At 39.5% G+C, this 24,899-nt stretch overlaps 1 protein-coding gene across 1 annotated transcript in view; it reads right to left on the reverse strand.

The window, feature by feature from the left end:
* The window catches only part of TTC28 (tetratricopeptide repeat domain 28), a 726,372-nt gene that overhangs the window by 96,605 nt on the left and 604,868 nt on the right, over positions 1–24,899 (reverse strand). Inside the window, exon 12 of the mRNA XM_003258029.2 lies at positions 23,027–23,192. Within this exon, the coding sequence (XP_003258077.2) occupies positions 23,027–23,192 (166 nt within the window). The remainder of the gene's footprint in view (positions 1–23,026; positions 23,193–24,899) is intronic.

Consider the following 24,899-nt stretch of genomic DNA (forward strand, 5'->3'; position numbering starts at 1 on the left):
CACTGCACCCCCTACCTTGCTTGTACTGCTCCTCCACCTGTGTTTGGCAGGGCAAAAACCCACTGCACTTCGTGCGTAGATCAAGCAGCCCTTTCTCCAGGAAGCCTCTCCTGACTGAGCCCTCCCCAAAGTACCAGTAGCCCCTTCCACCTCTGTGTGCCTGTGGGAACCCAAATCCTCCTTCCGCTTTTCTCATAATAACCAACAGTGGCAGCAGCTACATTAGACTTCTTATATGCCCAGCTCTATCCTCCTGCTTTTCAGGTATTATGTGTATTGTTACAAAAGTTCCATGAGATTAAATTGCTTGCTAAAGGTCATGTAGCTAGTAAGTGGCAGAGTCAGCATTGCGCATATTTGTTTATTTTTTTTCTCTCCTATTAAAGTGAGAGCTTCTTATAGCAGGAAACATATTGGCTTCATCTCTGTAGCCCCAATACTCAGCAGAGGCCCAGGCATGTGGTATGCATCTGACAAACGTTTCCTGAATGAATATTTCAATAATTAGGTTTCTTGCAAGTTAGACTGATTGCAATATCTCTTATAACATGAAATACTGAAAATTCCAATGGTAAGAAAATAAAAGATTTGGAAAATTGGGGGGCAAGCAAACTTGGTGCCCATCCTAAGATGAATGCTAGATGTTTGTGAAGCTTATGCTTGTGTTTCTAAGTGTCTCTACTCGTGACATCTACAAACCTACGAGCTCCTCAAGGAAAGGAACTGTGTTTTTGCTCTGAATACTTGGGGCTCATCACAGCCACTGGCACAACAGAGATATTCACCAAATAGTTGCTAAGTGAATAAATGGGTTAAAAATAAATGAATACTAGATTTCAAATTCTATTTGGGTACAAAGCCAACTTACTTGGAAAAATGCTTTTAAAATTGTCTGTTATATTTTCATTATAGACACTTCACAGCTGTTCTTTTAAGCAGAGTTATATCACACTAAGCGATATTTTAATTATCTCCTCTTTGCTACCTGCTTCTTAGCCTATTTTGATTTAGGCAGCTTCAGGTTTATCCTGGAATCTACATGCCTAAGCTATGTAAAAGTTGAGTAGACCAATTTATTCATATACTATTAACTTAAACTTAGCTCATCTCTAATTTAGTGTTACAGCAGCAAATAATTCAGAACTTCATTATTGCAGGTCAAATTCCATTTCTATAAATACTGTTATAAACCCCAGGCAACACCCGCATCTCTCAAACATAGGAAAAACTCCATTACAATTAAAGACTTTTCATGAGCCTTGACAGAGCTCTAATAAGAGCTTATCCACAGTAAATGCTCGCCCCTTAAGAGAGATAAATGGCTTGGTGGAAAAAGCAGTAGCTTGGCACTTGGAGACCTGGGTTCAAGTTCTGACTCTGTCATCTTTAGTTGTGTGACCTAGGATAAGTCAATCAGTCTTCTGAGACTCAATTTTCTTGTTTCAACAACAGGGCTCATAGTTGTCCTGCCTCTCTCAAAGGACTACTGTAAGGATTAAACGAGGTACTATGTGCAAAAACGCCTGGTAGGTGTTAAAACACCACTGTGTAACAGGTGATATTTTTATTGTTAGAGCTGATACTTCATTCCATTCTGGGCTCCCACAACTTAATCTCTTTTTTTCCTGTTTTTTAGTCTCAGTGGGCAAGGAGTTTATATTCCGAGGTCTCTATTTCTTTAAAATTGCATTTCTCTTTCAAACGAAGTCAAATATGCAACAGATCCAAGTCTGTTTCAAGGTTGAGCTAAAATCACCAAAGTAATTACTTAGGGGGAGTTCAGGGAATTGTATGTAAGATTAAACGATCACTTTAATGTTTGAATAGAAAAATAGGTAAATTCTCAAGGACTGCTTAATTATTTCTTTCATGATGTGGCTTGATATGAACTATTTTTATTTCAAGAATTGTCCAAGGTAATGAAGGATTTATTTTTTGAAAATATTCTCCAAGCCAAAGGACTTTTATTTCTCAATGAGAAATCATTTCCCTTGCTCTCAAATTCACTACAGTAAGAATATTTAAACGATATGTCAGATTGTACTGTGACAGAAGATTTCTCTATTTTTTCATCTCGTATATATTTCTACGTTTTTCTCTTCTCTATTGTACTGCTGATGTCAGTGGGACTGGGGAATACCCAGTACTTAGAGACCAAAAGGAAGTTTCCAGAAGAGGAGGACAAAAGTCTACCAAAACCTCTAAAAAGACAGCAAAAGTCTGGAAAGGCAGTGAGTGAGTCATTTTCTTTTGATCTTTTTCTCTTCCTCAAACAAAATCATTTGAAAGCAATTTCAGAGCCCCAGGAGGCATGTTGGTACTCTGTTTTTGAGAAGTCTTTTTTAAGGCCCACATTTGTATTCTAGTTCCATCATTTAATTAAACATGAATCCTTGGACAATTCACTGAAGGTTCTGAGCTTTGACTTTGTGCTACGTAAAACAGAGACCACAATCGGCACCTCAGAGGATGTTGCAAACATCTCGTGAGTTCATACACTGTGTCTGACACATGGAAAGTGCCCAAAGAAGTCATTTCTCTCTTCTTTGTCCAAAAAGAAGCAAGCTGAGAGGCTCTAACAGGAAGTGAGAGCTAAAATGTGAGAATTAACTTGGCATAACAGAGCACTCAGCAAAGCATCTTATATATCTTGGCTTGTTAATATTATTCATTAGCATAAGATGAAATAAAAATTGTATCTATCTACTGAAAAATTCTGTCTGCCATGGGAAACCAAAATGACAAGTGTTATATAGAATCTGGATTCTCTTGCCTGTTTGACTCATTTTCAAAGACAAGTTAGACAAGTAGTTTTTTTTCTCCTTGAAACTTTCATCCAACTATAATTCTATATTCCTTTTCAACATAGCCACTTCTAACATTCAAAAACACAACATTCCAAAGTCCTTACAAGCTCCACTGAGTTTCTATTTCTAGTATTTAAAGCACAACATTGAACCAAAGCACGAAGAAGCTGACAAGAAGAAAAATACAATAAAGCATTAGCCTACACTAAATTGAAAGGTTGTACAAACACACACACACACACAAACACACACACAAATGCCCCTTGTTCTTTTCCATTTTACTCTGGTATTAACCCAGGTCGCTCATTCTGTATCCTCCTTTGGAAATAATAGTTTTTGCTTGTATATAGTCAGACCCATTCTAGGAATGATCAGAAAACTTCTAAGCTTCAGCTTTAACATAATTATAAGTAAACAGTGCTTATATGGGGAAAAAAGGTAGAACTACTTCATGTAGTCATTCAATGAATATTCCCTGAGGCCCAGCTACATTCCAGGTCCTGTACTGATGTAAATTGAGTAGATCAATCTCTGCCCTCAATGGGCCTCCAGTCCAAAGGGAGAGTGAGAAATTACAAAGTTAACCTCCACATAAGAAATACTACTGTGATTAGGGACAGCCAAAAAAGGAAAGACACAAGGTGCTGAGATAGATAAAAACAGTAGAAACCCACAAAAGTAAGACTACTCAAGCCTAACAAATAGCTTTTTTTGGGAAAACAACCCCAAAGAAATTTCTATAGAGAACAGGGATGTGATATCCAAAACATCATTAAAAGGCAAGTCTAGGTTGGGTGCAGTGACCCACTCCTGTAATCTCAGCACTTTGGGAGGACAAGGTGGGTGGATCACCTGAGCTCAGGAGTTTGAGACCAGCCTGGGGAACATGGTGAAACTCCACCTCTACAAAAAGTACAAAAATTAGTTGGCTGCATAGTATTCCATGGGTGGGCGGAGGGGGGGAGGGACAGCATTAGGAGATATACCTAATGCTAAATGACGAGTTAATGGGTGCAGCACATCAACATGGCACATGGATACATATGTAACAAACCTACAATTTATGCACATGTACCCTAAAACTTAAAGTATAATAATAATAATAATAATAAAATTAGTTGGGCAAAAGAGATGGTCTGGTGGTAAAAAGAGGCAAGTCTAAAAGAGATAATTTAAAGTGGATAATATCTAAAGGAAAGAAAATCAATGTTGTGTGTCATTCAGTCTTTCCATTTCATCTTAATCAAGAAAAGCTGTGTCAAACCTTGAGGTGATAATCAATATACGTGACACAGTTTCAACCTATTAAGTCTAAATTAATAAATATACATATTAACTTACAGTGTAATTTTCAAGATATCCCATAGCTATATTCTTTCAAGATCACAGTATGTCAACCCAACTTTGGGCTTTAGCTGCAAGCATCCATTGCTACTCGATTCAACTATGACACAGGAAGTGAGGGAGCAGCAAAAGAACTAAAGCCTCTACGAGTAACACACTTGAAGAGGCCCTGGTGTCAGGGCATGGGAGGAGAATGAGTGCTGGACATCTGGGGGCCAGATCCAAGGGTGGGAAAGGTAGTCAGTCCTTCTAAAAGCAGGAATCTTTTAGTACGGCCACCAGAAAATGATGTGTTATCTCCTGACATCTCTAACTGGCAAGAGGCACACACAAAAATTAAGAAAAAGACAAGTTTAGGATGACAACTTTGTCTCCACCAGCCAGCATATTTTTGGAAGTGACAGATCCTTAAATCAATTCTGTCTCTCCATGCTTATTAGCAGGAACTCCTCACCGCATTAGCATAAGCCTACCAAAAGCTAGGAAAGAACATCTCATTACTTGTGAAGCCTTAACGAGTCTTAATGTGTTACTAGGAATCAGAAGAGTTTCATAAGCTGGCCTTGGGGTCAAGTTTTGAGATGTGGATGTTAGCTCAAGGTCTGTCGTTAACTACCTGATCTGGGTAAGTCCACCTCTTTGATCATCCCGGACGATACTATGTGTTCATGGCACTTCACAGGAGTGGAAGTGGGTAGGAAAAGGCTGGAGAAATGTAAGAAATAACTATGAAATGCATGTTATCACTGAGTCATGATTTGTCATGTAGATGATTACATGCTAACCACACATTAATGATGCTATGTTGACCGTGTGTGCAAGAGAAGGTGTGGTTTATTCTACCAGCCCCCAGTAGTTTGTTCTCTCACACCCTTGATCATCCACTCATCCAGTAAACATTCATGGAGGCCTCTTGTGTACTAGGCATGGTCAGGAGCTCGAAATGCAGACATTAGGCATGATCACTGCTAAGTCATCATCTGGCCTGCAGGGACATTCATCAATGGGACTGAGTTCAATTGTCCATCTGTATTATTGAACTAGTTAACTAACAAGTATCCATTAGGGTGCTATGTATTGTGTACCCAGACTCTTCTAAATCCTGGTCGGGAGGTAGAGAAAGTGGGCAAACATGGGTGGGTCAGTTCCACAGCGGGTCTCCTCCACTTCAACCAGTTTGGCCCCTATTTTTGGCTGTTACTCACCTGTGTAAGCAATTCCTGCCTTCAATGCGTACTGAAGACATCTAGGAAAAATGATGCCCCAGGGAATAGAACTCCAGGGGATCCCATGCTATCAGAAGAAGAAAGTAATTGCAAGCTTACTAGAATGTGCATGGTGCAGAGGTAGCAGGGGGAAGCTGGCTCCTGTTGGAACAGAGGGTTTACCCCAGGAGATAGAGTGGGACACACAATGGGGCCTCATAGCCAACTTCATCTCCAGGCACTCCTCCGTCACTATCCTTCTCTGGGACTGATGTGTGCAGGAGTGCTTGGATGACAGTGACCTCTTAGAAAATGCCTTAAGTAGCAGAAAGCCAGAAGCACTGATGGAGGAGAAGATAGGAGGCAGGCAGCCAGGCTAGTCCTGTGGGCATGTTATCATAAGAGCCCAGCCTTGTGTGGGAGAAAAGAAGGGGTGATTCTAGAAGCAAATGGGTAATACCAAACAGAGGTTAGTGACTGATTAAATCAACAGCAATAAATGAAAGGGAGATTTAAGGACAAATGATTCAAAAGCCTCAAAACTAAGGAAACTGAGAGGGAAAGATGGAGGCTTTCAAATAAATGGTAATAAATATGCACCTGACTGAGGAACTGCATGAGAAAAGGTCTGATTTTGGATAGGCTGAGTTTGAGGTGAATTCCAGGGGAAAGTCAAGCTTAGAAATCAAGAGAGACACTGAGCCAGGGACATATATCTGTGTCCTTGGGATAGATCAAATTTCTAAAGGAATGTCCATTAACCAAGAGTGCCCATAGTTTTGGAGCAAAAGGAAGATTAGAAGCCATGGAAGAAGATGGAGGAGTGCTTGCAGATGCTCACCCACACAGAGGTTTGTGCTATGTTAAAGGAAGAAAGATATAAGCAAAAAAATGGTCAGCCCTCAGATGCTGAAGGAAACAAGGAGCATAAAGCCTGAGAGAAGATGATCCTTCTCTTTCCCCAGGTCTCCGGAGACGGTGGGTGTGAGTGGGAAACTGAATCATTGTTCAGCACACATCCACTCCTGTGGGAGGAATATATTGTCTGCCCTACTGATGTTGGCCTTGACATGAGATTTGCTTTAGCCAATGAAATGTGAATGGACAAGAGGTAAGCAGAGGCTTGAAATGTGTCTCTTTATTTTGCTTTGTCTCTTGCAATCTTAACTTTTACCATCTCGACTTGTGGACACAGAAGGAGCTGACTTAAACTTAACAGGCAGTATAAAAAACAGAACCACCCCAGTTTACCCACAGAGCCAGAACAAGAAATAACATGCTTGTGGTTCAATGTCTCTGAAACTCTGGGATGCTACATGGCATTATTGGAGGAAAACCTGGACAGTACTGTGTGAGCTGTGGGTCTGACACAGTTAAATGTGCTCCTTCAGGGATGGCACCCTCTGGGCCTCCTTATCACTGTACTCAAATCGTAAAAGTACAAGCAAGATGAAAAACAAAGCCCATTTCAACCAGTTCAAAGAGGAACTTGGTGACTGTATACTGGGGTTATTTTCCTAAAGCCAGACAAGTCAAGAGTTACACATTAAATATCTTAAATATCGATTGTTACATAAAGTTTTATAAAATCAACCAGAAAAAAAAGACTGGGGAATTTTTTTTATCTTGCCCTGGGTAAAGTGCAAGATGCACAAAGTTAGGGATATTGAGATTTGATAAGTTCAAATAATTTTTACAGAATTGGTTGTGGCAACATCCAGCTAGCAGCTGACATGGAACCAAGAGGGGAAGGACTGAATGTCTGAATTAATCAACAGATTCAGAATCCCAGCCCGTCCCTTCTCCCTCCAGCTCCTTTTCTAACAGGAATGCCATCCCAAGCTTTGGGACCATGAATAAAGGATTTGAGACGAGATAAAAGAAGAAACGTCTGGTGTTCAACAGTGCCTCTGCCAGGTGTTCAGGGCATCTAACAGATTGGTCCCTGCCCTATGGCCCAGGTGCAGAAGTGTCAGGCCCTGGTACAAGACAGCCTAGATCATTCTGAATTCCAAGCTCTCACACTTGCCCAGTGACAGGCTCATGACACTTTTCCCTGCATCAATGTGGTCTGTTTTTTGTCTTTGGGCTGACACTACCATTCACCAGATTATCCCTCCCATGTACAACAGGATAACTCACACCTAGCAATTTCAAGACCTCTGCTTTTAAAAAAGGTCATGAGGCCAGGCGCGGTGGCTCATGCCTATAATCCCAGCACTTTGGGAGGCCAAGGCAGGTGAATCACCTGAGGTCAGGAGTTCAAGACCAGCCTGGCCAACATGGTGAAACCGTCTCTACTAAAAATACAAAAATTAGCCGAGTATGGTGGTGCACATCTGTAATCCCAGCTGAGGCATGAGAATTGCTTGAACCCAGGAGGCAGAAGTTTCAATGAGCCAAGATTGCACTAATACACTACAGCCTGGATAACAGAGAGACTCTGTCTCGATACATAAATATTAAATTAAATTAAATAAAAATAAAAAAGGTCACGAGAAACATAAAGGGAGACTCCATTTAGGCTATTTCAGATGCCATTCAAGAAGACCAACTATAATTATCCTCTTGCTAAGCTGCTGACTTACACTAAGAAGCTTACAAAAGCCTTTTGAACTCATTTTGTTCTCAGCCTTTCAGAAAGAGTAGAAATTCAAGAATCAGGAGCACAAGACGAGTCTACAGTGTGTCCCACTCATTCCTGCAACTGCATCTCTTTAGTGCTCTAGTCCCTAATGTGGCATCAACTTTTTTTTTCCTCAAGCAGATATAGCTGAGCCTGAGTGAGTCGCTTCACAGATAAGGCTATGCCTGCCTTTTGGAAGCCAGCCATGGTAGGAGAGGAGGCCACAACAAGACAGAACACAGAGACTCAGCCAGGAAATCCCATCCTATTTGAGAAGGAGCCCAACTTTGGATCTTTTTTTTTTTTTTTAATTATACTTTAGGTTTTAGGGTACATGTGCACAATGTGCAGGTTTGTTACTATGTATCCATGTGCCATGTTGATTTCCTGCACCCATTAACTCGTCATTTAGCATTAGGTATATCTCCTAATGCTGTCCCTCCCCCCTCCCCAAACCCCACAACAGCCCCCGGAGTGTGATGTTACCCTTCCTGTGTCCATGAGTTCTCATTGTTCAATTCCCACCTATGAGTGAGAACATGCGGTGTTTGGTTTTTTGTCCTTGCGATAGTTTACTGAGAATGATGTTTTCCAGTTTCATCCATGTCCCTACAAAGGACATGAACTCATCATTTTTTATGGCTGCATAGTATTCCATGGTGTATATGTGCCACATTTTCTTAATCCAGTCTATTGTTGTTGGACATTTGCGTTGGTTCCAACTCTTTTGCTATTGTGAATAGTGCCGCAATAAACATACGTGTGCATGTGTCTTTATAGCAGCATGATTTATAGTCCTTTGGGTATATACCCAGTAATGGGATGGCTGGGTCAAATGGTATTTCTAGTTCTAGATCCCTGAGGAATCGCCACACTGACTTCCACAATGGTTGAACTAGTTTACAGTCCCACCAACAGTGTAGAAGTGTTCCTATTTCTCCACATCCTCTCCAGCACCTGTTGTTTCCTGATTTTTTAATGATGGCCATTCTAACTGGTGTGAGATGGTATCTCACTGTGGTTTTGATTTGCATTTCTCTGATGGCCAGTGATGATGAGCATTTCTTCATGTGTTTTTTGGCTGCATAAATGTCTTCTTTTGAGAAGTGTCTGTTCATCTCCTTCGCCCACTTTTTGATGGGGTTGTTTGTTTTTTTCTTGTAAATTTGTTTGAGTTCATTGTAGATTCTGGATATTAGCCCTTTGTCAGATGAGTAGGTTGCAAAAATTTTCTCCCATTCTGTAGGTTGCCTGTTCACTCTGATGGTAGTTTCTTTTGCTGTGCAGAAGCTCTTTAGTTCAATTAGATCCCATTTGTCAATTTTGGCTTTTGTTGCCATTGCTTTTGGTGTTTTAGACATGAAGTCCTTGCCCACGCCTATGTCCTGAATGGTATGGCCTAGGTTTTCTTGTAGGATTTTAATGGTTTTAGGTCTAACATTTAAGTCTTTAATCCATCTTGAATTAATTTTTGTATAAGATGTAAGGGAGGGATCCAGTTTCAGCTTTCTACATATGGCTAGCCAGTTTTCCCAGCACCATTTATTAAATAGGGAATCCTTTCCCCATTTCTTGTTTTTGTCAGGTTTGTCAAAGATCAGATAGTTGTAGATATGCGGCATCATTTCTGAGGGCTCTGTTCTGTTCCATTGATCTATGTCTCTGTTGTGGTACCAGTACCATGCTGTTTTGGTTACTGTAGCCTTGTAGTATAGTTTAAAGTCAGGTAGCGTGATAAAATACTGGCAAACCGAATCCAGCAGCACATCAAAAGGCTTATCCACCATAATCAAGTTGGCCTCATCCCTGGGATGCAAGGCTGGTTCAACATATGCAAATCAATAAATGTAATCCAGCATATAAACAGAACCAAAGACAAAAACCACATGATTATCTCAATAGATGCAGAAAAGGCCTTTGACAAAATTCAACAACCCTTCATGCTAAAAACTCTCAATAAATTAGGTATTGATGGGACGTATCTCAAAATCATAAGAGCTATCTATGACAAACCCACAGCCAATATCATACTGAATGGGCAAAAACTGGAAGCATTCCCTCTGAAAACTGGCACAAGACAGGGATGCCCTCTCTCACCACTCCTATTCAACATAGTGCTGGAAGTTCTGGCCAGAGCAATCAGGCAGGAGAAGGAAATAAAGGGTATTCAATTAGGAAAAGAGGAAGTCAAATTGTCCCTGTTTGCAGATGACATGATTGTATATCTAGAAAACCCCATTGTCTCAGCCCAAAATCTCCTTAAGCTGATTAGCAACTTCAGCAAAGTCTCAGGATACAAAATCAATGTACAAAAATCACAAGCATTCTTGTACACCGCAGACAAACAGAGAGCCAAATCATGAGTGAACTCCCATTCACAATTGCTTCAAAGAGAATAAAATACCTAGGAATCCAACTCACAAGGGATGTGAAGGACCTCTTCAAGGAGAACTACAAACCACTGCTCAATGAAATAAAAGAGGATACAAACAAATGGAAGAACATTCCATGCTCATGGGTTGGAAGAATCAATATCGTGAAAATGGCCATACTGCCTAAGGTAATTTATAGATTCAATGCCATCCCCATCAAGCTACCAATGACTTTCTTCACAGAATTGGAAAAAACTACTTTAAAGTTCATATGGAACCAAAAAAGAGCCCACATCGCCAAGTCAATCCTAAGCCAAAAGAACAAAGCTGGAGCCAACTTTGGATCTTACAAGAAAGGGGCGAGCATTAGGAAGCAGAAGCTGGGGAACTGTGATGTAGCAAGCTACAATCCTTGCAGCAAAGGACAGACAAGGCCGGGCGCGGTGGCTCACGTTTGTAATCCCAGCACTTTGGGAGGCCGAGGCGGGCGGATCACGAGGTCAGGAGATCCAGACCACGGTGAAACCCCGTCTCTACTAAAAATACAAAAAATTAGCCGGGCGTGGTGGCGGGCGCCTGTAGTCCCAGCTACTCGGAGAGGCTGAGGCAGGACAATGGTGTGAACCCGGGAGGCAGAGCTTGCAGTGAGCCGAGATCGCGCCACTGCACTCCAGCCTGGGCGACAGAGCGAGACTCCGTCTCAAAAAAAAAAAAGAAAGCAAAGGACAGACAATCTTCCTCCTGCAAACACCATTCAACATACTGGAATGTCTGGGCCCTTTCTTTCCTCCATGCCCTTGCCCCGTGAGAAACTCCTCTGCCTGGAATGGCTTTCCTCCCCTCACACTTTAGGGCCCAGCTAAAATGTCACCTCCTTGGAAGCCTCTCAAATAATTGCCTCACCTCCCAAATAGGCAGAGCGAGGCACAGCCCTCTTTGTTCCGACCTTTATCAGAGCACTTCTCACGTGGTAGATTAACAATTTACACGTTTGTTGCATGCTCCACACCGTGAGCTACTGTAAGGCTAAGAATTCCAGCTATTATTCATGCATATATCTCCAGGCCCAGCATCAGCCCTGGCACAGACTACAGGCTCATAAAGTATTTTCAAAATGGCAGTACCCTAGTTTAGAATGAAATTGGAAACTCTTTGTTTTAAGGAATAAAATAAGTGCCAAAATATATTCTATCTACTTTTTCTCCACGGAGTTCTGGAAAGGATTGGGGTAGGAAAAAACATTTGTCTTGCAAAGTAAAACCTTACCAATTTGGATTAATTGGGAGTTCAGTCTCAATTAGCAAAAAATCTTAATTAGAAATACCTATAATGATAATTTTGGCGTGAACCCAGGAGGTGGAGGTTGCGGTGAGCCGAGATCGCGCCACTGCACTCCAGCCTGGGGGACAGAGAAAGACTCTGTCTCAAAAAAAAAAAAAAAAAAAAAAGAAATACCTATAATGATAATTTTAAATGTTCAAAGACCCACTGTACATTGAATGAGGCTAATGATGCAGCAATGGCATAGTCACCAGTGCATGGGGACTGCTTTAAAGAACAGATAGAAATAATTTGAATCAGTCTATCAACTGTTCATTTACATCGATATGTTAAAGATATCCTAGTTGCAATCCTGCTCTTGTAACTCATTTGCTTAAAAACCTCTACTTTTTTCCTCTCTTTTTGGGGAGCTGAGGTAGGGGGGTAAAAGGGAATCTCTCTGGAATTGTATTAATCATACATAATCTTTGGATTGTGACACTCTTCCATCATACACAGCCTGTATTCATTCATGCATTCCTTCTTTCATTCACCCGGAGATGGGGTCTCATTCTGTTGCCCAGGCTGGAGTGCAGTGGTGCAACCATAGGTCACTGCAGCCTCAAACTCCTGGGCTCAAGTGACCCTCCCACCTTAGCCCTGCAAGTAGCTGGGACTTCAGGTGTGTGCCACCACGTCACTGCTTTCATTCATTTATTTTGTAATTTTAAATAATGTAATAAACATGCACAAAACCATTACCCAAAACAAAAGCCGGGATCTTGAGAATAACATACCTCTAATCATTTGCCACTTCTTCCCAGTGAGTCCATCCCCAGCCTGAAGTAGGTCCCATCCTTAATACCATAGCAATCACTCCCTGGTTGTCCTTTCTATACAGGTTTTATTGCATCTATCTGTATTCTGAAAAGTATATTTTTATTTTTGTCTTTAACTATTAAAAAGATGTCATCCTATAGGTAATGTTTTAGAATGTACTTTTTCACTTATTAATTATTATAGTTCTATTATGTAGCCACTATCTTAGGGTTCACTGTGGCTCATTTGTTGTTGAAACCTAATAGTCCATTTTAGGATTGCACCTCTATTTATTCATCTACTCTCTCACTAATCCCATTTGGGTTGTTTCCAGAATTTTGCTATTGTTTACAGTGCAGCTTTGAAGATTCCTGTTCATGCAGAAGACTCTCTCTTGGATATTACACCTCAAGTGTAAAGGGTGTGTACATATGCGATCTATTTATTTATTTACTGAGACAGGGTCTCATTCTGTCACCCAGGTTGGAATGCAGTGGTGTGATCATAGCTCACTGCAGCCTCAAACTCCTGGGCTCAAGTGATCCTCCCACTTCCACCTCCCAAAGTGCTGGGATTACAGGTATGAGCCACCTCACCCAGCTAATATTCAACTTTAGATGGTCATGACAAGCTTCTTCTGATGTGGTTATGCCAATTTACTCTTTGATCAGTCATTTAAAAGACAGCTTGTGGACTGATATCTCCTCCAATACTTGATATTGTCAGACTTGTTAATATTTGCTGCTTGTTATCAGGGTAAAATCAATGGAGTTATCAGCATTATAAACAAATTAGTAATCTAAATTAATCAGTATTTTGAAATAAGAAAATATATTTGATTACAAAAATAACTTTCACTGTAGAAAATTTGTAAATATAGAAAAACACCAAAAGGGAAAAAAATAACAGCTATGGTTTATCAAGGTTTAATATTCCTTTACAATGAAGGAACATTTACCCCATTAAAAGGGCAATCTACAATTGCAATCTATTTAAAACCCCTTGGGAGTGCTCCTTCCAGACCTGACCTACTACTGAACAAAGCCCTACCCAGTCTTAGAGATTCCCTAAAGTGCCACTGCACCGTTTTAGGAGCCCAGGGAACAATTTACGTACTGCAAGATGCTGGCTAAATATCAGAGTTAAAAACTGAAGATGTGTTTTGAAATTCATAACATCTCCCTTATGGGAGGCTCATGTTCTATACAGGGGTTTCAATCTACGCCTCTTTTGATGTGGGAGGAAGGGACTGGAAGTTCTTATTAAACACTTAATAAAAGCACTTCTTTTATTTTTAAATCCATTTTCAGAAACTCCTTTGTAGCATTTTACTTCCTTTCGGCAGCAAGATGCCATTAAGGAGAGCAAAAACAGTCTGCAGAATAACAAGGACACCATGGCTAGGCCGCGGGTAATTGAATAAAGGTGTCCCCCAAGGCATAGAGACTCAGTTCCTAGGGGCACAGTGCATTTTACAAACACTAGCCCAGCATAAACTGAGTCTGCTTACAGCACATCTTCTGGTGACTCAATTTCAAACTTACTCATGTCTAACCATGTGTCAGGCACCGTGTTAGTGAGAATTCAGAGAGAAGGACACAGCATCTACCCTCTAGGGCGTCACCATCTACTTGGAAAGACTTACAAACTACATAAATATAAAACTGGAAAGAACAAAATAAGTTGCTATTATTAGGTACACAGAGGGGAGCAAAGACCTGATTTGGACCAACAAGGATGGGAATAATTCTGATGAAAGTAGTGTGAAATATAAACAGAGCTCCAAAGGGTGATTAGACTATCTATAGGAAAATATAGTCTATAAAACAAATTCAGGCAGAAGGGAGAAGTGCTTCATTCGGAGAACTAGTCAGTTGTTCATGCAAACATTTCGTAAGCATCTACTGTGTTCCTGAGCTGCCCTAGAGACTGGGAACACAAAGAGGTGAATGAAACTAACAACGGAGCTTCTGAAAGGCTTTTCTGAGAAGATACGAATTTGAAGGATGAAAGGAACCAGCCACACCAAGAGCAGGGGGCAGAACTTTACTGAGAGAAGGAAGAGCATGTGGATAACTCTACAGTGGGAAAGCCCTTGGTGTAAACTAGGAGGTGAAAGGAGGCCAGGGGGCCACATGGAAATGCCAAGCTGAAGAAGGATTATAGGTGCTGTTGAAGGGTGGGCAGAGGCTAGATCACACAAGCATACAGGTCAGCATAAGGAAAGTGAGCTGGAGTCTAAAGACCATCAGAAACTCTGAAGACATATAAGTGTGTTTGGGGAGCTTTGTGGTGGGTAGGAGGGCAAGGAAACAGAATCCCAAATACATCTCTGAAAGACCACTCTGGCTAACGGGTTTGGAAAGCCATGAGAGGGAGAAGAAGAGAGATCAGATGAAGTGGTAGCAGTGGTTTAGGATAGAGATGATGGTGACCTGCACTGTGCATGTAGCAGTGGAGACAGAAGTGGATTGATTAAATATGTATTTTTAAAATACTTTAAAAATTTGTGATAAAAAGCATATCATAAAATTTATTCTCATAACCATTTTAAGTATATGGCAGTGTTAACTCTATGTATCTTGTGTGCAACAAATCTCGAGAAATTTTTCATCTTATAAAACTGAAGCCCTATATCCATTAAACGACTCCCCTTTACTCCTCCTACCCATCCCTGAGGACCACCATTCTAGTTCCTGTTTCTAAGAGCTTAGCTACTTCAGATACCTTAATGTGAAATAAGCCAATCACACACAAAAAGACAAATATTACCAAATGAAATCATGTAGTATTTGTCTTTTTTTGTGATTGGCTTATTTCACTTAGCATAATGACCTCAAAATTTATCCATGTTGTAGCATGTGATAGGATTTTCTTCTTTTCTTCCCCCTGGTACAGAGTCTCGCTCTATCACCCAGGCTGGTGTACAGTGGCACGATCACAGCTCACTACAGGCTCGACCTCCCAGACTCGTGTGATTCCCCTACCTCAGCCTCCTGAGTAGCTGGTACTATAGGCGTACAACCACATCTGGCTAGTTTTAAAAAATTTTTTGTAGAGACAGAGTCTCACTGTGTTGCCCAGGAAAGTCAGGAACCCATAGGCTCAAGCGATCCTCCTGCCTCGGCCTCTCAAAGTGCTGAGATTATAGGCAAGAGCCACCATGCCCAGCTGATTTTCTTCTTTTTTAAGGCTGAGTAATATTCCATTGTATACACCACATTTTTAAAATCTGTTTATCCATTGATGGACTTTTCGGTTGCTCCTACCCCCTGGCTATTATGAGTAGTACTGCAATGAATATGTGTGCCAATATCTCTGAGATCATGTTTTCAATTCTTTTGTGTATACCCAGAAATGGGATTGCTGCATTGTATACTAATTCTATTTTTATTTTTTAGAGGGATGTCCATACTGTTTTCTATAGCAGGTGCACTATTTTACATTCCCACCAACAATGCACAAAGGTTCCAATTTTTCCACATCCTGGCCAACACTGGTTATTTTCCATTTTTTTTAAAGTGACCATCCTAATGAGGAAAAAGGTTTCTCATTATGCTGTTGATTTGCATTTCGCTGATGATTAGTAATGTTGAACATCTTTACATATGCTTGTTGCTCATTTGTATACCTCTTTGAAGAAATGTCTACTTAGGTCCTTTGCCCATTTTTAAATTGGATTTTGTTGTTGTTGTTGTTGTTAAGTTGTAGGAGTTTTTATATATTCTGGATATTATCAGATACATGGTTTGCAAATAATTTCTCCTATTCATAGGTTGCCTTTTCACAATGTTAATTATTTCCTTTGCTGCATGGAAGATTTTAAGAAGTTTGAAGTAGTCCCCTTTCTTTTTCTTTTGTTGCCTGTGCTTTTTGTATCATAACCAATAAATTATTGCCAAATCCAGTGTCAAGTAGCTTTTCCTCTATGTTTTCTTTTAGGACTTTTATACTTTCAGGTCTTATGTTTAGGTCTCTAATCCATTTTGAGTTAATTTTTGTATGTCGTATAAATAAGGGTCCAACGTTTTTCCTTTTGCATGTGGATATCCAGTTTTCCTAACACCATTTATTGAAGAAATTGTTCTCTCCCCGTTGTGTTGCCTTTTACTTTTGTCAAAGATCATTTGACATACACATAAGGGTTTATTTCTGGGCTATTTATTCTATTTCATTGGTTTATATGTCTGTCTTTATGTCAGCATCATATTGTTTTGATAACTATAACATAGAAATACACATATGTACATATATATTTATATGTTATAATTATATATATAATATGGACATACATAAATACACACACACACACACACACACATATATATGTACATATATATTTTTTGGAGACAAAGTCTCTGTTGCCCAGGCTGGAGTGCAGTGGCACCATCTTGGCTCACTGCAACCTCTGCCTTTCGGGTTCAAGCGATTCTCATGCCTCATCCACCCAAGTAGCTGGGATTACAAGCGCATGCCACCACACCCAGCTAATTGTAATAATATTTTGAAATCAGGAAGTATGATACCTCCAGCTTTTTTTTTCCTTAAGATTGCCTTAGCTATGTGGGGTCCTCTGAGATTCCAAATGAATTTTAGAATTTTTTTCTATTTCTGTAAAAGCCACTAGGATTTTTTTCTCTTTTTTTTTTTTTTTTTTTTTTGGTGGAGTCTCACTCCGTTGCCTAGGCTGGAGTGCAGTGATGCAATCTTGGCTCACTGCAACCTCTGCCTCCTGGGTTCAAGTGATTCTCCCCCTTCAGCCTCCTGAGTAGCTGGGATTACAGGCGTGCACCACCACGCCCAGCTAATTTTGTATATTTGGTAGAGATGAGATTTCACCATGTTGGCCAGGCTGGTCTCGAACTCCTGACTTCAGATGATTCACCCGCCTCGGCCTCCCAAAGTGCTGGGATTACAGGCATGAGCCACTGAGCCTGGCTGCTACTAGGATTTTGCTAGGGATTACACTGAGTCTGTAGATCACTTTGGATAGTATGGATGCTTTTTAACAATATTAACTCTTGTAGTCCATGATCATAGGATATCTTCCCACTTATTTGTGTCTTCTTTAATTTCCTTCAGAATTTTTTGTAGTTTTCAGTATATGGGTCTTTCCCTTCCTTGGTTAAGTTTATTCCTGAGTATTTTATTCTTTTTGATGCTTTGGTAAGTGGGATTGTTTTCTGAATTTCCTCTTCAGATTGTTCATTGTTTGTGTATAGAAACACACTTGATTTTTGTTCATTGATTTCATATCCTGCATATTTACTTAATTTGTTTATTAGTTCTAACAGTTTTTTGGTAGAATCTTTTGAGTTTTCTACATATAAGATCATGTCATCTGTGAACAGATAATTTTACTCTTTCCTTTTCGATTTGGATATTTATTTCCTTTCCTTATTTAATTGCTCTGGCTAGCACTTCCAGTACTATATTGAAGATATGACAAAAGAAGGCATCCTTGCCTTGTTCCTGGTCTTACATGAAATATTTTCAAATTATTGCCCATTAGTATGATGTTAGCTGTGGATTTTCATATATGGCCTTCACTGCATTGAGGTAATTTCCTTTTACCAGCATGCAGTGTGGTTTTTATCATGAAAGGTTATTAAGTTTTGTCAAATGCTTTTCTGCATCAACTCAAATGATCATGTGTTTTTTGTCCTTCATTCTGTTAATGTGGTGTATTATGCTGATTGATATTCATAGGTGAACCATCTTTATATTCCAAGAGTAAATCCCACATAGTCATGGTGCAGAATCCTTTTAATGTATTATTGAATTCAGTTTGCTAGTATTTTTTGAGGATTTTTACATCAATTTTTATGATAAATATTGGTTTACAGTTGTTTTACTTGTATCTTTGTCTGATTTTGGCATCATGGTAACTCTGGCCTCATAAAATGAATTTGTAATGTTCTTTACGCTTTAATTTTTAAAAAGAATTTGAAAAGGATTGGTGTTAATTCTTCCTTAAATGTTTGGTAGAATTCCCCAGTGAATACATCTGGTGCCAAACTTTTCTTTATTGGGAGGTTTTTGGTTACTCCTCACTAGTTATAGATCTCTTCAGATATTTTATTTCTTCATGATTCAGTCTTGGTAGGTCGTTCAAAATGTATTTTACAGAAATATATTTCTATAAATCTGCAAGATTAATTGACTAGAATGAGAGAAAGGGAAAATAATGGATGATGATTCATTTTTTTGTCTTAAGCAACTAGTTATATGATGGCACAGGAACCAGGATAAAGATTAAAGTAGAAATGGGGACGTTAAAGAGTTAGGCTTTAGGTGTTTTAGACCTGAGGTGCCTGGAAGATATCCAGATATAGATGTTTATTGACAGCTACATATACAGATCCAGAGCTCAGAGACCCCTGAGCTAGAGTAGAGAGACAGAAATTACAGGGTACATTTAGAGAGCAGAGAAGAAGGCATAGTGGTTGAAATACAGTATTCACCAAGAGACAAGAATGGAAAATAAACCCAGAATACCTTCCTAGAACTAGATCACGGTGACAGGCTCTGACACTGGGGTTTTATTCTCTGTAAAGTCAAATTACAAAAAGGTTTCTTCCCCCTTTTTGTATGATAGAATTGTTTATCCATGGCTATTTATTTCTCATTTAAAAGTACTATATGCCTAATTGTAAAAAAAAAAATTAAAAATAAGGAAAAGCAAAAAGAAGAAAATAACAAGCATCTATAATTCCACCATTCATTTATAATCACCACTAAAATACAGCCTAGTCTCCTTCCAAGAATTTTTCTTTTCATACCCATATTTTGCATAATTACAAAATTTAAATTATACTATATACAGTAATTCTATATCCTATTTTTTTCACTTAATATTTTGTCTGTGATTAAACATTTGGCTATTTGATTAAAAATTCTTTGTAAACATAATTTTAATTGCAACATAACATATTGAATAGATATAAAATAATTTGCTTGTAATTCAATTACTGTTGTATATTTGGGTTGTTTTCAATGTCTTCTATAATATATAAACCTAGGACAGATACTAGTATGTACAGATCTTTGCTCCATTTCTATAACAAATAATTTTGAGATCAAAGGGCATAAACATGTAAAAATATTTTTTATACTATTGGCAAATTGTTTTTAGAAATGCAAAATCAAGGTATATCCCTACGATATGAGCCTGCTCATTCACTGCATCCTTACTCTCACTGAGCATTATGGTTTTAAAAAATATTTACTAAATTTATAGATGAAAAATAATACTTCAGTGAAATTTTCTTACTGTTTTCATGAAACTATGAGACAGGAATCACTCTCACAAACACTGCATTCCAGTAAATTCAAACCATGCCAATAAAGTGTTTAATTTTAATATTATAATCAACAATATGAGTTTAAGCTCACAAAATATGAACAAATCTCTAACAAGATTACTCCAAAGCAACAGGAAAAACTTTATTTCTAGCAGTCTAAGGGGAAGATCTAGGCTACTGAGGACAGCCCAACAAAGTGATGCTGAGTGTCAAACCACATAACCTGCTAGAGATCCTAAGGACTCATCAGAACTTGTTAGCTCTCTGTATAGAGCAGAGGGGAAATGGTTAACATGGGAAACACAAGCAAGTTGCAGTCTTTCCTCTCTCTCTACCATTGATGAAGAGATGAACTATAACTCAAAAGACATTTTTCAATTCAAAAGGCACCTGGAAACAGAATTATTCAATCTCCAGTATCATAGAAAAGAACTGCTTAGCCACATGTATTTAAAGTTCAACCATGACATCCAATGAGAAGCATGGAAGAGTGAGACCAAGGGTAATCCTCTTCTTTCTCCTGGTGAATTTTAAGCTAGATATCTGGAAATTTGGATTAGGTGAAATATACATTTTCATGCAGGCTGAGCCCCATGAATGTTTGGTTTAGACTGAGATGACTTGGATGTGGTCCCCACATTGCCATAAGGGAGAGGCCACCTTCACATATGCAGAGGTTTCAAATGGCAGGTGTCATACACCCAAGTACCTTTATAATCTTGGTGGCCAGCAGTAGAAACACGAAAAAGGGAAAGCTAGCAGGGCAGACTCTGGCAGTGCCCATTTCTAACACTATCAAAAGGGGGGAGAGTCTTGGCTTAGGGACACAAAGTCCCATCGGCAAGGCTGACCTCATGGTGGACATGTGGTCACCGTGCTCTCTTAGATCCCTGCTGTCCCTCCTCCCACAAGTATTTGAGTGCTCACTCTATAAGATACTATGCTAGAGATTAGGGATCCTGATGAATAAGACAGACATAGCTCCTGCTCTCACAGAACTGAAAAAGAGTAAACAACAGAGTATAAAAAATCTTTTAATTAAAATTGTAGTAAGTACTTAAATGAAAATGTCAGGTATAATGAGAATGTATAGATGGGCATAAAGGGTAGAGAAGCCTATGTTGGGAGTTGTAGAGGCTTCCTTGAGGGAATATTTGAGCTGAGCTCAGAGGATGAGGAGAATTAAACTGCCAAAGGCTACCCCAGGCAGTATGCACAAAGGTCTTCAGCAGCCCTTGGTGGAAAAGATCTCCCAGATGGTCCTCCTGCCTTCCCTTGTTCAGGTCCCATGCTTCTGTCAACCTTTCTAACTATCATTTGGTTTCTCATGTAAATATACTTGCAGATAGAGAATGTACATAATACCTGGCATTTTAGTTTGTACAACTTTCTTTGAGCTTGGTTAATGAAAGTTCGCTCCCAAGAGGCAAACTCTCTTTGGGCATGTTAGCAACATCAATCAGGTTTTGAAACTTAGAAGGCCACACTTCAGAGCTTGCCCTCAGTTCTGGGACAGTAGGGTTTATGTCTCCTCGTTCATCAGGATCCTTAATCTCTATCATAGTACCTTATACAGAGTGGGCACTGAAAATATTTGTGGAAGGAGGGACAGTGGGGGGACTATGAGAACATGGCAACTGCATGTCCACCATGGGGTCAGCCTTTTCAATGGGACTTTGTGTCCCTAAACCAAGATTCTCTCTCCCTTTGATAGTGTTATAAATGAACACTGCCAAAGTCTGCCCTGCTGGCTCTCCTACTTTTGGGTTTCTATTGCTGGCCAGCCATGCCTCTCTAACTCTCACTTTGGACATGCAATACCTTTGGTCAGGTTATAGTCTAATCACACTGGCCTAAATTTCTGTCTGCCGAAGCAGCTTTGTATACCTCTGGTCTGATGTCTAACCTAGTTTATTATGGTCATTTATAATTTCAATCTCAGAGGGCAGTCTTACTTCCAAGTTCTTGGGAGCTACCACCCTGTCAACCCCTGTAATTGCCAAACTGTTGCCTGGGTTGTTAAGGACGGGGATACTTCAGGATGCACAGCAGTCACAGGATAAATAAGATAAGCACGTGTGCAGTGCATGTGGCTAAAGCCTGTTCTTAGTTCATAAAAACAGAAGCTAGAAATGAAATTCTTATATTTGGCTATTTTCTCAAAATATGATATTAATTTTGAAAATTAAAAACAGAACAAGCACTGGCCTGGAAGTCTGGATGAGATCTAGACTGTTTTGATCCTGGCTCTGACACTAACTTGGCTGTCAGCAAGTCCTATTTCAGTGTTAACTTCTGTTAAATAAAGGGGTTGGACTAGATGACTACTATAGCCCCTTCCAATATTGACATTAAATTATTCAGTAATTATTTTTCACCTAAGAACTCTTTCTTCCCCAACTTAATAAGCACCCCAAAGATCAGTCCAGTTGCTGGCAGCAACCACCACATACTTGGGAATCTGGGTGAAGCATCTCAAATAAATCACAGAATTACCTAAGGATTTTCACGATTATAAATGAAATCATTCAGGAGAGGAGCAGAGATTCTTGGGACCTGATACAAGCTAACATAGCAGATTCTCTGACACACAAATCTTCCGAACCCTTGGTAATCACTGGATGGAGAACGGAGATGCCTGGGAAATCTGGTTACAACCCAGCCGTAAGGTACCCTCTTCCTTTGATTTCCCCTAGAAGCAGGGTGTTTGTGGAAATTATTTTTTTCATATGTAAAATAGTCAATCATTATGATAAAATGTTTCCATAAGCTTATACCTTTTACAACCTTTGCAAAAAGCAGTTCCCTTATCTATTCTTCATATTTGAGGGTTCAGCTCCTTTCACCTCACCCCTCAGCTCACGGATCTGTACACATACCCTGTCACTGGTACTAAATTACTCTCTCAAATAGGCGTCCAGCTATAGTACAAACAAACTCATTATAATTTGTTTATAACAAAAAATAATCTCAGCTTTAATTGGCCGGTATGTTAAATTCAAAGCCATGTTAATGTTTAAACAGTTTACAAGTCCTGCTTACAGAATGGGCATGTCTGATGAGGCCCTTCCCCATCTGATGGAAAATCACCAAAAAGAATACAGACAGACCACTACGGGGCTTACGCTCCAGAGACACATATTTGTTTCTGCTGCAGCAGCTGTGAACAGACTGAGCGCAACCACATGAATTCCAAAAGATTTCTTCTGTTAGCTCAAATAGGATGTTTACAAAAAATAATACCCTGAGATTTATCTGAAAATGGGCTTGGGGATGTTTTACTACCTACCTTGAGTAGTGAGACTCCACCCCCAGGGCCTCCCGGACACTGGCAATGTGCTGTTCCAGGGCTGAGCCGGTTGCTGTTGGAAGGGTTGCACTGCTGCTGGCCTGGAAGTCGCTTGAGTTTTCCACTGTGTTCTCACCCAGGTAGTGTTCATGAAACTTCAGAATTCCTGAAGCAAAACAGGCACAGCCAACATTATACACAATTGGGGTCAGAGAAAGGAGAAGTTGAAGGCAGGGGACAGGAATGCCAATGGTATGTGACTTCTCTGACAAGTATGCCATGCTGTAAACCCTGTGAAAAAATCCTGAAATCCAAGGTCTCAAGAGGGCTTTCTCTATTTTGGTCAGTATCCTTTTCACAGCTTTTACCATTAGGTGTGGTGCTTGAAACCAAGGAATTCAAGATATAGCCTCAGAAGCTCCTGGAATTATAACTACTTCATATGTGTTTCAAAACAGATGCTTCTTAGAAGCACCAACTAGGGAAAGTCTCCTTTCAGGAATAGTGCATGAGTATGCCAAGATATATTCCTTATAGAAATTGAAATCCCAAAGAAAAATATAATTGGCCAAGTGGAAATTGTGTTCCAACAGAGCTTTCATTTCACAAAAGCAAATTATAATAAATATGTAGTATAAAGGCCAGATAAAAACATTTTAAACCATTTTTAAATAAGACTAACTGGTCAATGGTCATTAATGAATTAAAAGAGCAAAAAATGATGGGTGCATGAAACTGAGGCAGTCTGGCGTGGTTTTCTGGCAATAAATAGGATATATTCTCAAATGGTAATGAGGTATGTCAGCTCTGGAAAACGCTGGTCCTCTCTGATTGGATTAGCGCCCCCAGTGAAAGCTTCAGAGCCTCATTAAGAGCAAAAAGGAACGGAAAAAGAAACAATAGGAGCCTCATTATACATGGCTCATTATTACAGGAATTCAGATATACCACCTGTCAAATCATGTCCCCAAGATGTAACAACCACAGAGAGAAGGAGTTTGATAACTCCCAGTCATCAACCGTGTCCTCACGAGTATCAGTGCCACTCTGGGAGCTGGGATCCACAAAGATTCCACAGTGGCCAACATTTATTAACCAAGTCACTGTAAAAATCACAATTTAAAACCTTTAGCATTAAAAAGGTCAGCTGTAAGAACATTCTTTGTGGAAAGCCCATAAAGAACATGGAACTAAAGGGAAAAAATTATTAAAAACAATGCCGAGGCATAGAATGTATAGACACAAATGCTCAGAGCCTAAAAGCATCTGGGAGCTGTCATCCAGCCATCATTATTTTTTTTAAATCAAAGGGATAGAAACATAATCAAGAAAATCTTGTCAATTCTCGCTGGCAGTTAAAGTTTTTGAAACTGGCTTACAGATATTCAAGAAGCTCATTCTTTAAGATTACCAATTATAAGATCCACTTCCCCAGTCAATAAACTCTAATTGGATCTGGTGTGTCTCCAACTTGGTAAAGCCATCAGCATTTTATTATGCAAAAAATATGGCCCTAACAGCTAATTAGTGTTTCTGTATTTAGTGAAACTGTTACAGCCTGAACATTTAATGCTGATTTAATCAAAGGAGATTTTTACTTCTGAAATAGATTTACAGCAGAACTGGTTAAAAATGGGTTCTGTTAAACTCAGAAATTTCAAGCATAAGACTTATTTATAACCTGTGATAGAGTTGCCATTATCATTTTAGTCTCTTTAACTTTGCCATGACAAAGGGTCACAATTATTAAACCATGTCTAGAAAGAATTCGTTAGGACTTGCAGTCATCGCTTTATTAGCTAATGAACAACAGCTGCCTACACACAGGGCTGCTAGTGAAATTAATTCTTCTGCTCTTAGTCTTCCTTGATAA

Source organism: Nomascus leucogenys, chromosome 7b (assembly GCF_006542625.1).
Source record: "Nomascus leucogenys isolate Asia chromosome 7b, Asia_NLE_v1, whole genome shotgun sequence".
Taxonomy (NCBI): domain Eukaryota; kingdom Metazoa; phylum Chordata; class Mammalia; order Primates; family Hylobatidae; genus Nomascus; species Nomascus leucogenys.